Source organism: Wolffia australiana, chromosome 10, assembly GCF_029677425.1.
Source record: "Wolffia australiana isolate 7733 chromosome 10, ASM2967742v1".
Lineage (NCBI taxonomy): Eukaryota > Viridiplantae > Streptophyta > Magnoliopsida > Alismatales > Araceae > Wolffia > Wolffia australiana.
Genome location: NC_135844.1, coordinates 10,644,062 through 10,660,410, shown reverse-complemented (window position 1 = coordinate 10,660,410; position 16,349 = coordinate 10,644,062). Strand labels below are relative to the sequence as shown.

The 16,349-nt window shown below is 44.1% G+C and overlaps 1 protein-coding gene across 1 annotated transcript; it reads right to left on the bottom strand.

Annotated features, from left to right (window-relative positions):
• Positions 1-1,193: 1,193 nt before the first annotated feature.
• Positions 1,194-14,082, bottom strand: LOC144708555 (nucleotide/nucleic acid binding protein). The gene is made up of 15 exons (XM_078581929.1): positions 13,937-14,082; positions 13,498-13,605; positions 13,249-13,363; positions 12,052-12,605; positions 11,829-11,960; positions 11,656-11,748; positions 6,128-6,236; positions 4,781-5,101; positions 4,631-4,695; positions 3,778-3,952; positions 3,121-3,225; positions 2,926-3,027; positions 2,667-2,840; positions 1,842-1,973; positions 1,194-1,477 (listed from the first exon to the last, which is right to left on the bottom strand). Coding segments are annotated over exons 1-15 (2,319 nt in total). The 5' UTR covers positions 13,939-14,082; the 3' UTR covers positions 1,194-1,345.
• Between the last annotated feature and the right edge of the window lie 2,267 nt (positions 14,083-16,349).

The following is a 16,349-nucleotide window of genomic DNA, read 5'->3' as shown; positions in this document are numbered from 1 at the left end:
CAACAAGTAAATTTCATTGGATAACTTTCCCCTTACCACTGTCACTTGCCACTGCAAACTCCCAAAACACGAAATGTTGTGGTTCAAGTGGAAAGTCCCATATTTATACAGTAGCCTTACTTCCATAAAATTTCAATCGGTGCTCTATATTTCCTGAGATAGTCTATTGGGAGGTTCATATTAGAAGAAGCTCCATCATTTGATTTTTTTTCTTTAAACCCTCATTTGATTGTTCATATTCCCTAATGTTTGACTTCAGTGGATAATGGTTAAACAGTTTTTCATCTTTAACCTTTAACAAAAAATCTATAAATTCAACATCTTTTTGACTGCACAAAAACAAATTTTGCTGAACACTGATTTTAAATAATTATAATGAAAATTTTGAAAAATATTCACCTCAAAATTTCCATGATATGTTTTACATTAAAGTGGGCAATTCAAGTGCACCGATCCATACACACCAACTTGAATTTTAAGTTTTAATGTGTGGATGTGACTGAACATGTCTAACAAATGAATAAAATAGATGATGCATTTTTTGGACTATTTTTTTAAAATAGTTTTGAAGCCATCCCATTTTGTGAGGTCACTCTAAGGGTCTCCTCTTGGTTGGTTAGTCAGGTATGTCTTTCATTAGCTTCAAACTGATGAGGCGTCAAATGGTGATCAGCTCTGAAGGTTGGAGCAGTTTTTCATCCTTCCTTGTTGGTACTTTTAGCTGACACAAAATTCAGATATTGGGCCCTCTAGAATTCTAATTATTTTCCCTATAGAATGGACCCACCTCTCCTAGCCCACCTGCTTTTTTATCCTAAAGCTCCTATTTTTCCAACTTGTTTCTTTCATTTTAACATTTCCTAACCCTGTTCAAAGCGTAGCCAAATAAACTTCATTACACAACCATCTATAAATAAAATAAATCTCACAATCTCTAGAACCATCTACAGTTTTTTTTCTAAAACTTATTTCTTTCTTTCTTTCCTTTAACTCATCTCTTCTAATCTTGTAATGTTCATTTATTTTTCTGTTTCAACATTTCCAAAGCCGTGTTGAGTTCAATAGTACATGGACAGATTAAAAATCTAACAGAATAATATCCTGATTTCAGGCCATCCGTTTTTTTCCCTATATTGATATTTTTCTGTTCGTTTAACTCATTTCTAATTTCCACAATAACAATCCCAAAACCATGCTCAAAAGCTAGGCACATAAACTTAAATACACGACAAAAAATAAACAGAAATAATCAAAATTTCTGACCCTGTAGAGCGGGCCATCAGTCTCCCTGGAAAAGCACTTATTATTTTGTATCACACATCTCGATTTAATTTTCTTTATCTTTTTACTCTTCCTCGCCCTCGTTGCGCCTTCTTTTCTTTGTTGTTTTCTGGATGGCGCTGCCGACAGTGGACTGCGCCGCCGTCCTCTCCCTGAGCTCTTCCAGCGTCTCCCCTTCCTTGGCCCGCTCAATCACCTGCACACAAAAAAAAACATACCAAGATTTTGAACTTCAATATAAAAGCCATATCTTAGATGTGATATTCCTGAAGCATTAATCAATCAATGTATAGATAATAAAATCACTTAGGTTTCTTTGTTATAATAAAAAGAGGGAAGATCACCTTAGAACGGTGATCAACCCGAATTTAATAACATAGGTTCCTGTGATAGGTTCCCAAAGATGTACTCTTCTTAGTTTAGGTAAATGTGAATCTGTTGTGATCCAAGAACAGTTCGTGAGGTCTGATGAATTATTTAGTATAACACTAAATGGACCCAATCCAGAAACAGTTAAATATGAATCAGAGCACGTGGAGGAAAAGAAGATTGTTGCATACCAGACGGCGACCGTAGAGATGGGTGCTTGAGAGAGCGCGCAGGGCGTTGTCGGTCTCTTGCTTGGTGACGTACTCAACGAAGGCAAACCCGCGGTGGTTGTCGATTCTCTTAGGCAATCTCAGCCTCCGAACCTGGCATGTGGCTCAAAAGAGAAGTTTTTAAGCTTCTAAAACAAGATATTTCATCAGGGTCTCTCTCAGAAAGACAGAGAGAGGCAAAAGAGACATCTCATATGGGACTCTATCACTGAAAATTATCTGGAAAGTGAATAGAGGACTTCGTCCTGGTTTCTTCCTCTGTGTGTGAGTGTGCGTTTCTCTCTTTGAAAATCTTTTGTAATTAGTACTTTTTTCGAGTAAGAAGGGTTCTTTAGTTGGGCCTCTCTCTCTGTGAAAAATAATCTGGAAAGAAATATTTCTGAAGAAAGAATTGAGGATCACATCAGGCTCTCTCTCTCTTTTGTAATTAGTACTTCTTCGAGTAAGAAGGGTTCTTTAGTTGGGCCTCTCTCTCTCTCTCTGTGAAAAATAATCTGGAAAGAAATTTTTTGGAAAGAAACATTTTTGAAGAAAGAATTGAGGATCACATCAGGCTCTCTCTACCACCTACCCAAAAATCACTTTGGAAAGAGAAATTTTTTGGATAAGTAGAAAATAGATTTTCTCTGGGCCTCCCTATCTCTCTCTGAAAATCATCAGGAAAGGTAATTTCATCAGGGTCTCCCTCTCTCTTTCTGCATCCGTATGAAAATCGTCTGGAAAATCTTTGCATAGATTGGAAAGGGAATGGAACTTTCATTCAGAAATTCAGTAAACCTTATGTACCTGGCCAAAGGAGCTGAACAGCTGCTTTAATTCCTTCTCGGTGGCCTCAAAAGCCACATTTCTTACAATCAGTTTCGTCGAGCTCTTATCTTTCTCATCCGTTTTTCGAGTTTGGTCGCCTTTCTTGGCATGGCAGAGTTGCAAGATAAGAGCATGGCCGTCTAGAACTGTACCCTGCAATTTGAACATTTGATATTCAAATATTTTATTAATGGCGGATTATTTGTAGAAATAAGAAAATTAATGTCGTTATATATACCTGAAGCTGGCTGACCACCTCTGTTGCAGTCTCTAGCGAATCCAATTCTATGAAACCGTAACCCATTGACAAGCTTTTCCCGTTTTTCATGTGTTTCTTCACCTGATAGCCGGAAAATTGAACATAGAGAAAAGATGTGCTTAAAACATAGGGAAAGAGACTAATATCAGTGGAGTTTGACGTAAAAAAGGTTACCTTAGCACTTTGCACAGAACCCCTTTTTAAATTGCTCTCGAAATGTTTCTTCAGATCTTCATCAGACGTCCTAAAATTCAAATTCTTCACGAAAACTGATCTAGACTGCCAGCAAATAGAAAGACAACACAACGTGTAAGGTAATAGGCCTCGGAGGATAACCTATCCTCAGTAAAAATACAAAGGCTGTATCACTCCCATTTCTTGAAACTAGGGTTCGGAGAAGGGGACCAATTCATCATCATCCACGTTTGGGCTTCGACGAATGATGATGACAATGGAAATTCGTCATCAACTGATGGATGAGGATGAAGACGAATTTGTCAGCGCCCACTCATTATTGCCATCATTGACGCCAAAATCTCACTACCAATATCCCCATCCATGTATGGCTTCGACAAACGACAATGATGTTTCATCATCAATCGAATTGATGACCAGTAGGATGATGATTCATCATCGACATCATTGAAGACAAACCATCTTGAAACCTTTGTTATTTCTCAACACAATCAAACAAGGGTCAGTCAATACAATAATTTTTTTGATATCTTCCAGAACAAAACTATCAAATACTATTTCACAGTTACCAGTAACAAGAACGATAAATAGTCCAAAGCACAAACGTCTACAAAAGGATGGAGCAAAAAGACAAACCTCAACCCTTTCCGGGTCTATCTCCGACTCAGGCATTTGTTCAAGGCTTTGCTTCAGTACCGCCCTCTGGACTTCTTCCTTGCCTACAGCATCGAGCTGCACCTTAACCGTCTCAGACACATTTGTTGGAGATAAAATATCACCAGGAGCCCATTCCAGATATAACGGTCCATCCCTGAATCGATAAGAAAGAGCCATAATATAAAGCTTAAATATCAATCCTCAAGTAAAGCATAAATATCAAGTTTCCCTCTAAAAGAAGTAAAATATATAGATCATAGCTATAACTATCTCTCAGAATTTTAACATGCTGAAAGGAAGTGAGAGAGGAGAACGGAGATAATCGATTAGACAAGGGGAGTTATAAATCCAGAGGGAATCCTAGAGAGAGATAGGGGAACCAGAATGGCGACTTCACAAATTCTACTTGTCAGCCCTTCAATAAAAAGGGAGGGGAAAACTGCCCAGAAGACAAAAGGCCAAAATGTCTAAATGGAATAAAGCGGCAAAAATACAACCACCCACAGGATACGCCTAGAGAGAAAGATAGGGAAACCGGAACAGATATTACACTAATTCTTCTTTGCTGATGTTCTAAGGGGGGATACAGATATTTGAAGGATGCGGGGAAAACTACCATAGCGACAAGACCAAAATACTCCAACAGGGATAAACTGACTAAGATATACCCCAACAGAACATGTTTAGAGAGAGAGATAGAAGAACAGAAATGGCAACTTCACTCATTCTTCTTTGCTGTCATCCCAAAGGAAGGGCTACCAAAGACCATAACGCCCCTAATGAGCAAAAGTGACGAAGATACTCATGGGAAGCATGCGATCGTCTTACATACTTATAACGTTTATATGCCAACCCCTTGAACGCTGCTCGGGCATCTGCAGCTTCAAGGAAAATAACCTGCCAAAAAACGATTAAAACATGTAAAATTAAGAATTAGGTTTTCTGATGAAGTCGGGAAAATAAACATCGTAAAATTTCATACCAAAGCCAATGTCTTGGTCGGGGGTAAGACGACTTTATCCAGGCTTCCAAAGCTACCAAACATTCTGGCAAGATCTTCCTCAGAGGAACTGTAAGGCAAATTCTTCACCAAGATGATGTGATTACTCCTCCTGACATTGCCATTAACTGATGCAAACTCTTCTAGGGCAGAAACATTGATTCCAGCACTTTTTAAGGCCTTCTTAGTCTCTGCAATTGCATGTGTCTCTGCCAAGGCAATGCGTACCGCAACATCATCTGCTTCCCTGTCAAGTATGTCGCTCTTATCAACACCATATTTTCTCGCAATGTTCTCAACAACCTGCAGAATAATTTCAGTCAAATAAATTTACTGCTGGCAAAGAGTTAATAGAAAACAAATGAATGACAAAAAAAGGAGGAATGAAACTGAAACTACCGGATAAAACACTATTCTACTCTAGGTCAGAGCATCAACTCGAAAACACATTTTACTCGAGGTACAGAATATAAGTATCGGATCAAATGAAAATTTGTTCAATAGTATCATCACCGAATTGCAAGTTTCCGACCCAAAATTAAGCATTAGAAATTTATCCATTTGACGCATCAAAGCCCTAAACAACGAATAAGGAAAGCAAAATGTTCCTCCAGTACGGGAAAAAAGCAAATTGGAGAAATTTGGACAAAGAACTAGCGCAACTTAATCAACCTATATCAATCGAGGTTGCCATTAACTTTGACACAGGATGGTCTGATTATCTTTACCACACAAACCCATGTGTCCCGTCTGTCATCACATTAACATTATCATGCCTCAGGTCAGAGAGATAGGCAGGAAATCACTTCAAAATAAGGTTCTCTGTCAAGATGACAACGACAATGACAAGTTAATCATCGTCCACGTCTTTTCTCCGTAAGTTGACAGATGACAATGACAACATGCCACCATCTTCTCATCACTTTCTTTATTTTTATTCTTTTGGATGATGAGTATGATGAAAAGACAAGTTCATCCTCCCATTCTGACTGCAGACAAGGATCAGGACGACACATCATCATCCCTCAAACTTTCTTTCTCCCGTACTGCCGACTTTTGAATAATTGGAGGAGAGAGACGACGCAGTGCGGCAGGAACCTGCCCCACTGGGAGCATGAAAAATAAACCCAAAATGGATCAATTTTTACTTAACTCTACCTGCCTTAAATTAGCAAATAGAGACATATGGTTTCTCACAAAACGTACTACTTAAGTATGGAATGATGCTTTTACCCATGCAGTTTTGAACAAAATCCTTCCCTAGAACAATTGAACATTATGTATTAAGACAATATCTGGGCATGAAAATTTACATGGAATGAGCCATACAGTATCCTGACGAATGAACAAGCTGTTCCACGCCCGCGTTTCACCACTAGCCTCTGACGCCTTCTTTTGTTCCTCCCGCTTCTTTTTCAAACTTTGGGGAAGCTCAGACCTGGATAGTTATCAGAGAACGACATATGTTCAAGCAACATAATCAAAAAAAATTGTTAGTGAGATAGTCAGCCTTATGGGCTAATGGGCCCTATTCTATAAGCCCATTAGCCCTCTTATCATTCTCTCCCTCCTAGGGTATATGTATACCCAGCCATGTACTCTATTGAGTTATGTCATTATCTTCTTCCTTCCTCTCTTGACATGGTATCAGAGCTCCAGAGCTCTTCCATCTAGGGTTTGACATCAGCCTCTCGCTGTCTAGCGAACCCGGAGCATGACCGACGGATCAGCCACAGCGCAAGCTGTAGCCAGCCCGCGGAGCTTCCGGAGAACCAGCCGCAGCCGCAGCCGAGCGCCAGCCGCAGCCGCAGCCCTAGCCGGAACCGCAGCCGCGCACAGCCGCAGCCGCAGCGGCCCGCCAGCCACAGCCGCGCACAGCCGCAGCCGCAGCCGCAGCCGCGCGCCAGCCGAAGCCGCGCGCAGCCGCAGCCAGCTGCCTCAGCCGCCGCCGAAGCAGCAGCAGAAGCTGCAGCAGCCGCCGAAGCAGCCGCCGCAGCCGCAGCCAGCAGCCGCCGCCGAAGCAGCAGCCACAGCCAACAGCCGCAGCCGCCGCCGAAGCAGCAGCCACAGCCAACAGCCGCAGCCGCCGCCGAAGCAGCAGCCGCAGCCACTGCCAGCAACCGCAGCCGCCGCCGCAGCCGCAGCTTGCAGCCGCAGCCGCCGCACGGGCAGCAACCTCAGTCACAACAGCCGTCTCCGTAGAGACCACGGCTCTGATGTCGGAGGAACTTTACTCCACGGGCCAGACGCGTCAACCGGCCGTCCCAGATGATGGCTTCACCGATGCAGACTTTCAACGAGAACCCTTGTCACACAAGGTTACTCATTCTCTGCCGGCGGTTCCCGACACGACGTGTCTCCAGGGCCCGAATTTGTTACAGTGGCGTCACTTTGTCGAGACTACTCTCAAGGCTCGCCAACTGTTCAAGCATTGCACACAAGCCCCGCTTCCATCGACCCATCCACACTATGCGGCGTGGGAAGCCGAGGAACACTTCGTCCTTGGATGGCTCTACACGACCTCCCTGGCACCCTCGTTCCGTGAAAGGTTCCCTCGCTGCTCAACCGTGAAGGGTTTTTGGGACCAGGCCAACAAATTTTGCGGCCGCGAAGGGGACAACTGGCGCCTCTTTATGCTCGTTGCTAAAGCCAGCAACTTTCGCCAAGGCGCACTGTCCATCTTGGACTATGCGCTGGAACACAAGAAGCTGTGGGACGAGGTGGACTACTACTTGCCGACGGATGATCCGACGTGCAAGTCATTCCAGAACACTCTTCGCCTACGCCTCCTGGGGTTTCTTTATGGCCTAAACAAGGAGTATGACGACACTCGGCGCCGTGCCCTCCATCGCAAGGGAGGCCTTCCTTCCATTGATGACTTGGTGAAGGAACTCCAGGAAGAGGAGAGTCATTTTCATGTCATTGGCACTCTCTCCTCGGAGGCAGCTCGTGACTCGACTGCCCTCCTCGCCCGGCCTCCCTCGCCCGCTCCTGCTCCCCCCGCGGAGGCGGCCCCCTCAGGGCTGATTTGCTCCTACTGTAGCAAGCCTGGACATCTCCGCAAGTGGTGCAAGAAGCGTCAGTACGACAACCGGAAAAAGAAGGAGGCTACCGAAGGGAAAGCTATGGTTGCCTCCTCCTCTACCTCTTCTACCAGCCCGGCAACTATTGAGCAGCTCCAAGCCGACTTGGCCCGTCTCCGTGACCAAGTGGCTACTATGCAGACTCCGACTCAGTCGACGGCACATTTTGGTGGATTTGGTGCGTTCTCTCTCCCTCAGTCTGACCAGTGGTATTGTGGTACGGCTTCTTACTCGCCTCTCGTATCGGATACGAGCTGGTTCTTGATTCGGGGGCAACCGAACACATGACCCCGTTCAATGACCGGTTTGTATCCTACGAGAGGCATAGTGGGGACCGTACAGTTCTTACAGCCGGTGGTGGACGGTTGCGTGTTGCTGGAATTGGGGCAGTGTTTGTAGGCGGCCTCGGAGTGGTCAGCAATGTTCTTCATGTCCCCGCCCTGCGAGCTATACTTATGTCTCCTCAGCGTTTGGTTGACAGTTTGTCCTGTTCTTTTCACCTCCAGCCTGACGGGATGTTTCTATCTGACAAGGTGGGTCGGACTACACCGATTAGGCGGGAGAACGGGTTGCTGTTGTTGGACGATAGGGGGCGCTCTCGGTGCTTCCTGCTTCACCGCCAACTCCGACCGGCGGATGTGCAGCGTATGGGACGTCTCCAGTTGGCTCACCAACGGCTGGGTCACCCGCCATTTTCAGTTTTACAGCGTCTCTTTCCTTCGATGTGTACTGGATTGGACCTTCAGACTATCGTGTGTGATGCCTGTCAACTGACAAAGCACCGCTGCTCATCTTTCCCTCCGTCCACCTCACCCTCCTCCTCTCCATTATTTCGCATCCATAGTGATGTTTGGGGACCCGCCCCGCAGGCTAGCCTAAAGGGCCACCGATACTTTCAGATCTTTGTTGACGAGGCCACCCGCTACACATGGGTCTACTTGTTGACCGCCAGATCTGAGGTTGCTCTGACGGTCCGTCACTTCTGCACCATGGTTCGTACTCAGTTTGGCCGAGGTATTCAGCGCTTCCGCTCCGATAACGCCCGGGACTTCGTCAACACCGAGCTGGCCACGTACTTTGCTGACCATGGGATTCTCCACGAGTCCTCTTGTGTGGCCACCCCGAACAGAACGGTATGGCAGAACGCCGGATCGGGTATGTCACGCCGACCGCCGTGCATCTTCTGCTGAACTATTCTGTTCCGTGGGCGTATTGGGGTGAGGCGGTCTTAACGAGTACCCATCTCGTAAACCGTCTCCCCTCCCAGCCCCTCGGGTTTGTCAGCCCACTGGATCGTCTCTCCACGGCGTTCCCCCATCTCTTACTGCAGACTGGACTCCTCCTCGCATCTTCGGTGCACGGCGACGCCCACGATACGGCTCCTCTCGCACGGCTCGATGCTCGAGCTCTCCGGTGCGTTGCCGGCACGCTTCTCTCCAGAAAGGTTACCGTTGCTACCACCCTCCGTCTCGGAGATTTTTCATCTCGGCAAACGTCACCTTTGCCGAGCATGAGTCTTACTTCGGTGATTCTACCTCGCCACGCCTTCCGCTGGTTGAGGCGTCTTCGACTCCTTCCTTGGAACCCTTTCCGTTTGTGGGACCCATTCCTCCACCGTCGCCGTCCCCAGCCACCTTCTCTCCCTTGCCTCCTACCGTCTCACCTCCCGGTGCACCGTATCCTTCCCCTAGTGCACCTCCTAACCCCGGGAAGTCCATCTCTCACCCCGGGGAGCTGCCTCCTACTCTTGGAGCACCGTATCCTTCTCCTAGTGCACCATCTTCCCCCGGGGAGCCTCCCCCTACCCCCGGGGAGCTATCTTCTTCTCCTTCCTTTGCTTCCGCTCCTCCGTCGGACGATGCGTCACCCTCGTCTACTGATGATGATGCTCAGTTGGGATGGCCTATCGCCCTTCGGAAAGGGGTTCATCAGTGCACTCGCACACCTCTCTACCCCTTATCTCACTATCTCTCTTTTGATCGGCTAAGCCCTTCCTACCGGTCCTTTCTTTCTCACATCGAGTCGCATCCCCTCCCTCGTCGCCTACCTGATGCTCTTGCTTCTCCTCATTGGAAAGCGGCGATGGATGAGGAGATGCAGTCCTTGCTCAAGAACCACACTTGGGAAGTCGTCCCACTTCCTCCTGGCAAGAGGACGGTGGATTGCAAGTGGATTCATGCCAAGAAGCATCATGCTGATGGTACTCTTGAGCGCCTCAAGTCTCGACTTGTGGCTCGGGGGTTTACTCAGTCGTATGGCGTGGACTACTTCGAGACCTTCTCTCCTGTGGCGAAGATGGAAACAGTCCGTCTCCTCTTGGGCGCTTGCGGCTCATTCCGACTGGCCGATACGACAGTTCGATGTGAAGAATGCTTTTCTCCACGGTGACTTGACGGAGGAGGTGTACATGCAGCCACCTCCCGGGTATACCCTTGGCCCCCCGGGCATCGTTTGCCGGCTGCGGAAGTCTCTCTATGGACTGAAACAGTCACCGCGGATGTGGTTCGGTCGGTTCTCTTCGGTCATGAAGACCGAGGGCTACACTCAGAGCAATGGGGATGCCTCCCTATTCTTCCGTCACGGTTCCGCGGGTGCCTCCATCTTGGCCGTGTACGTCGACGACATCCTCATCACAAGGTCCGATTCTGCAGAGGCCGGCCGCCTCAGCACTGCGTTGGCCAAGGAGTTCGAAATCAAGGCCCTCAGGCCTCTTCACTACTTCCTCCGCCTTGAGGTGGCCTACTCCCCCCGGGGGATCTTTGTGTCACAGCAGAAGTATGTCGTTGACCTACTGGCCTTGACCGGAATGACTGAGTGTGCACCGGTTACTACTCCCATCGACCCTAACGTCAAGTTGGGTAAGGGGGAGGACTCAGCACCGGTGAACGCATATCAGTACCAGCAAGTGGTGGGGAAACTCCTGTACTTGACCCACACCCGCCCCGACATCAGTTTCGCCGTCAACCTCCTCAGTCAGTTCATGCACTCTCCGCGGGAGATCCATCGTCAGGCGGCCAACCGGGTACTTGCGTACCTAAAGGGCTGCCCCGGGAAGGGCTTGTTCTTTCCTCGGAGTATGGAGCGGACCGTGAAGGTGTACACTGATGCGGACTTTGCCGGCTCAGTTGTGGATTGTCGTTCCACCACGGGGTACTGCACTTTTGTCTTCGGCAGTCTTGTCAGTTGGAAGAGCAGCAAGCAGGACAAAGTGTCCCGCTCCAGTGCTGAAGCCGAATGCCGGGCACTTGCCGATGGGGCCTCTGAAGGCCAGTGGATATACGGAATTCTCCATGACCTTCGTGTGGAGTATTCCGGCCCGATCCACTTCTACTGCGACAACAAGTCGGTAATCGCCTTGGCAAAGAACCCTGGCCAACAGGGACGGATCAAGCATATGGAACTCCACCGCTACTTCTTCAAGGAGCGCGTGGACGAGGGCATCTTTGACTTGGAATTTGTTCCATCCGCTGATCAAGCTGCTGATGTCCTTACCAAAAGACTATCTCGACCTCTCCTGCAACGTGCAGTGTCCAAGCTCGGCATGGATGACATCTATACTTTGCTTGCGGGGGGGTGTTAGTGAGATAGTCAGCCTTATGGGCTAATGGGCCCTATTCTATAAGCCCATTAGCCCTCTTATCATTCTCTCCCTCCTAGGGTATATATATACCCAGCCATGTACTCTATTGAGTTATGTCATTACCTTCTTCCTTCCTCTCTTGACAAAAATAAACATCCGATATTAAATAGCAAAAAAGGCGAATAAAATCTTACTCCTGCCTATTAGAAGGGAGGTTTTGCGGTTTTGCATGCATAATATGCAACAATCTCCCCTGAAAAATTGAGTTGTCCAGGTCTTCTAGTGCCCTAAAATAAACAAAATAAAACTTTGTTCTGTTTAATGAGCCACAAGATTACACAAAGAGACAAGTGTAAAAAATGTGTACCTTGCTGCCATTTCCATTTTTGCAAAGTGAACATATGCAAAGCCTTTAGAACGTTTAGTATCCTTGTCCAGAACGATATGAACTTGAGAGATTTCGCCATATTTGCTAAATAGCTCCATTAAATCGTCTTCTCTAAATCCAGGAGACCATTAAACAAAACAGAGTAAATACAGAAATAAGCCCATATAAAAGAAATCTACATTCGAGCTTTTTTATACCATACATTGTTGTATATGGCAAATTACGGATAAACAGGCGTCCTGTGTTGCAAGGTGCTTCATCATTATCAAAATCCTGACCTCTGGCTGGGTCCTCGGATTTAAGCACATCATTTTCCGTTTCCTTGGCCATTTCTTTGTTTTCTTTTATTTCCGTCTCATCCTCCTCATCTTCAGAATCAGACCAGTTTTTCTTGATTCTACTTTTGAGGTAATCCATATCTGATATACCATCATCATCTTCTACCGATGAAGCATCTGAAGACTCGCTATCTTTTCCAACATTCGTTTTGGGTTTTTCTGATTGGTTCTTACCCTCATCAAAAAGGTTTGATCCAACCGTGTCGTTAGCCCAAAACTTTGATTTCGCTCGAGGCTGCATAATCTGAAGAAATTCTTGGAGCTGAGGATCATTGCTTAAACTGCTCTTAGATTCAACCACAGTAGTAGTCTTTTGATTCTCTGTCTTGGCAGCATTTATTATTGGCTGGTCGTTTTTTTTTGCAGAATACTGACTCCACGGTCTGGGGATGTTGGGATCGCCAACTTTGTGAGCAACCTGAAAAAATTAAACCTCATGAATTAGTTAATATCAATGGCAAGATTAGTAAATCAAAGATCCCGAAACCAATGCAATCAAAATAAATACACAGCTCAGAAAACAGAGGAGAAGCCTGTGCCCGAGTTAGAAATTCTTAGGATTTCGAAATTTTGAATAGAGGTTTAACAAAATGAAGGTGCGTCTTGATTTCCGATAATTTTATCAAGTTAAAATATCATTCTTCACGATGTTTCTTCACTTTCCTGATCTTTCCAACACTAATCTAAATTTATTTGTGCCTTCCTCTATTTTCTAAAGACTTTCCAGCATTAGATGAAATTCAAATGACTTTTATACATTTTATAATCTAATTTTCGAGTTGTTTAAATTAACAGACAAATTACGTATCCCATTTTACCAACTCTCTGAGCAACCTGAAACGATTAAGGCCAAAAGGTCAAGAACAACAGCCAGATGAGTTTCAAACAAAAGTAATCAAAATAATCAAAAAGCTCAAAAGAAAATAGAATTTTTCAAACACTTGAACCACGAGTAAGAAACTCCTCGGATTGAGAAATTTTCAAACAGAGATTTCTGAAATTTCCCGCCATCGAAAATGTTACAACTCATTCGAGAGGCATTAACGGTGGAAATGTAGTACCTCGCAGGTGATTTTACAAGTATCTAGAAAGGTGTTGTTGAAGAACTTAATGGCCTCTTCAGCGTCGGCCTCGGAATGAAATCCGATGAACGCGAATCGCCTGCTCTTCCCATCCCTGAAAAAAATTTAAAAATTCTCATCAAGATCGTAAAAATCGGAGGAATTAACTCAAATAACAAGACCCAAGAAACCAAAAACATCAACCAAATTAAAAAGGAAAAAAAGAACTTCAAATCATCGCTCACTCACTTGGTCCGCATGAGCTTCGCATCCGTCACCTCTCCCCTCTGCGAGAAGAATTCACGGAGCCGCTCCTCGCCCACATACTTGGGCAAGTTCTTCACACACAATCGGGACCTGAAGAAACCATAATCAACCACCAAACACTATCATCAGTACATCATCGCAAAGGAAAACCGACCCAACAGCCAATAATACAAACCCCACAATCAAAATCAAAAAATCTGAGATAAACAGAGCATAATCGTAATCCCGGCAAGCCAATTGAAGCAGTGAAAACAAGAAACCAATTCACATTACTCCCCCAACCCCCACCATCGCATAGTAAAACCGACCCGAATCCCAATGAAACAAACCCACAATCACAAGCAACCAATCTGAGCTAAACAAAGCATAATCGCAATCCCTGTAAGCCGATTGAAGCAGTGCAAACAAGAAATAGACTTACATCACTCCAGCCGCTCACTGCGACTAGCAGAGATCAGAAAGACGCTTCCTGCTCGCAAATTACCTCTTTTCTAAGCAAGAAATCGTCGAGAACGATGAAGAACGTGGCGGAGTAGAGAGAAGAAGAGCAGACAGTTTGGCGCGATTCAATCAAGATTGAAGTTTTAGGGCAGGTATTTATACTTGTTCTTCTACTCCTCAAATGTAATTAATTTGTCATTTTTCAAATGTTCACATAAACACTTGTATATTTGGAAAGAAATATTTATTTGGGTAGTTTCTATGGATTCATATTATAGTCCAGATTTTTCAAATGTTCATGTGTACTAATATTTTTGGGAAAAATAGTAATTTGGATAGTTTGTCTGGTTCCATATTATAGTTCAGATTTTTCAAATGTTCTTATGTGTATTAATATTTTTGGGAAAATAGTAATTTGGATAGTTTGTCTGGTTCCATATTATTATTCAGATTTTTCAAATGTTCATATGTGTATTAATATTTTTGGGAAAATAGTAATTTGGATAGTTTGTCTGGTTCCATATTATTATTCAGATTTTTCAAATGTTCATATGTGTACTAATTCTTTTGGGAAAAATAGTAATTTGGATAGTTTCTCTGGTTCCATATTATAGTTCAGATTTTTCAAATGTTCTTATGCGTATTAATATTTTTTGGGAAAAATAGTAATTTGGATAGTTTCTCTGGTTTCATACTTGATAAGTCAAAATTAAGGAGTTTATGTCGTCGTTTTGATTCAGACTTAAACAACAATATTTATGAAGTTTTTCCGCTTAAATACTCTATACTTAATATAGGGAAAGTAAGGGGTCGATCCACAGAGAGGCAGAAATTAAATTTCAGAATTTTTTCTCAAGCATGGGGTGAAGACAATGATTGTAAAAGTGAAACAATACAATTTTGGGATTTTTATAGATTTTTAGGTAATTTTCATAATTCCCTATGATTTAAGTTGAAGCCAAAATACAAAGAAAAACATAAAATAATATTTTTACACTAATTTTTATATTTTCTCTTAACAAAATAAATCAGAAATAAATATTTTTAGAATTTTCTGGAATTAAATTTACACCAAAAACCACTATAAATATTAAAAACGAGAGTCAGAGATTTTTTAGAATTTTTTAGGTGTCAAAATGACTTTAAATTGATTATATGAATTTTCTGGGTTTTTCCTATTTTTTTTCAAATTTCTAAATGCAGAAAATAACTTTTCTGATTTTCTCTATTTTTTAATAATTTTTAAATCCAGAAAATATGGTATTTACCTACCCGGCGATCGCCTGAGCGGCGGCGGCAGGCCTGATGGGCCGGCGGGCCTGGTGTGGCCCGTATAGGGCTGGCCTTAGTGGGTCAGCCCACTAAGGTTAGCCCAATTTGGCTAAGTCAAGACTTAGCCTAATGGGCTTAAGCCTTATTGGGCTTACTCGAATGGTCACGACTTAGCCGATTTGGCTAAGTCCTGCACAGGGCTACCCTGTGCCCTATGGTCCTGTGTGCTGGCTGCGCGTGGACCGGCGGGCAGAGGGCTGTCCCTGCCGCACAGGCACCGCACAGTAGCGGCTAGGGGACAGAAAATTTGAGTTTTGAAAGGATAAAAATGATATTTTAATGAGATTTTTTTTTGAATTCGAAGTAGGGAATGCTTGAGGATCTAGAGAAAGATAGGAAGATAGTTTAGGGGGATAAATAAACGTTTTTAAAGAGATAAAATGTCAAAATGAGAGGATAGAGAGAGAGATAATGAAGAGATAGAGAGAGAAAATGAAGAGATGGTGTAGAGAGAGTTTGAGAGGGATTTGAAGGTGTAGATGAAGGAGATTTTTATAAAATTTTGAGGGGATGAAATGTGGATATGGATGAAGGTCTAGAGGGAGAAATAACAGATTCTAGAGAGAGAAAGGGCCAAAATGAGGAGATAGAGAGAGAAAATGAAGAGAGAGTGTAGGAGTTTGAGATAGAATTTGAATGTGGAAATGAAGAAGATTTTTTATGAATTTTTTAGGTGAATAACTAGGGATATAGATGAAGTCCTAGTGAGAGAAAAAACCTATTTTAGATAGAGAGAGAGTAGAGAAAATGAGTGTTTAGAGTGGGAAAGTGATGGATTTTAAAGGTAAATGGATGGGAAATGATGGAGAAAGGAGAAAACTAAGATCCTAAAGCCTCAATGCAAGTTTACTGAGCCCTCAATGCTTCATCTCAAGTATGGATACTTATATTTCTCCATGATCAGGCCTTTTTCAATGCAAACAAAAGACGAGCTTAAGAGAAAACTTCAATAAACTTACATTAAGCAAGTTGAAAAACCAGGATTCTGAAAAATGCCTTGTCCTGCTGGTGAGCCACTTGCTAGAGCACGTCCAGAATGAGGGAAAATGAGGGAGAAAAAG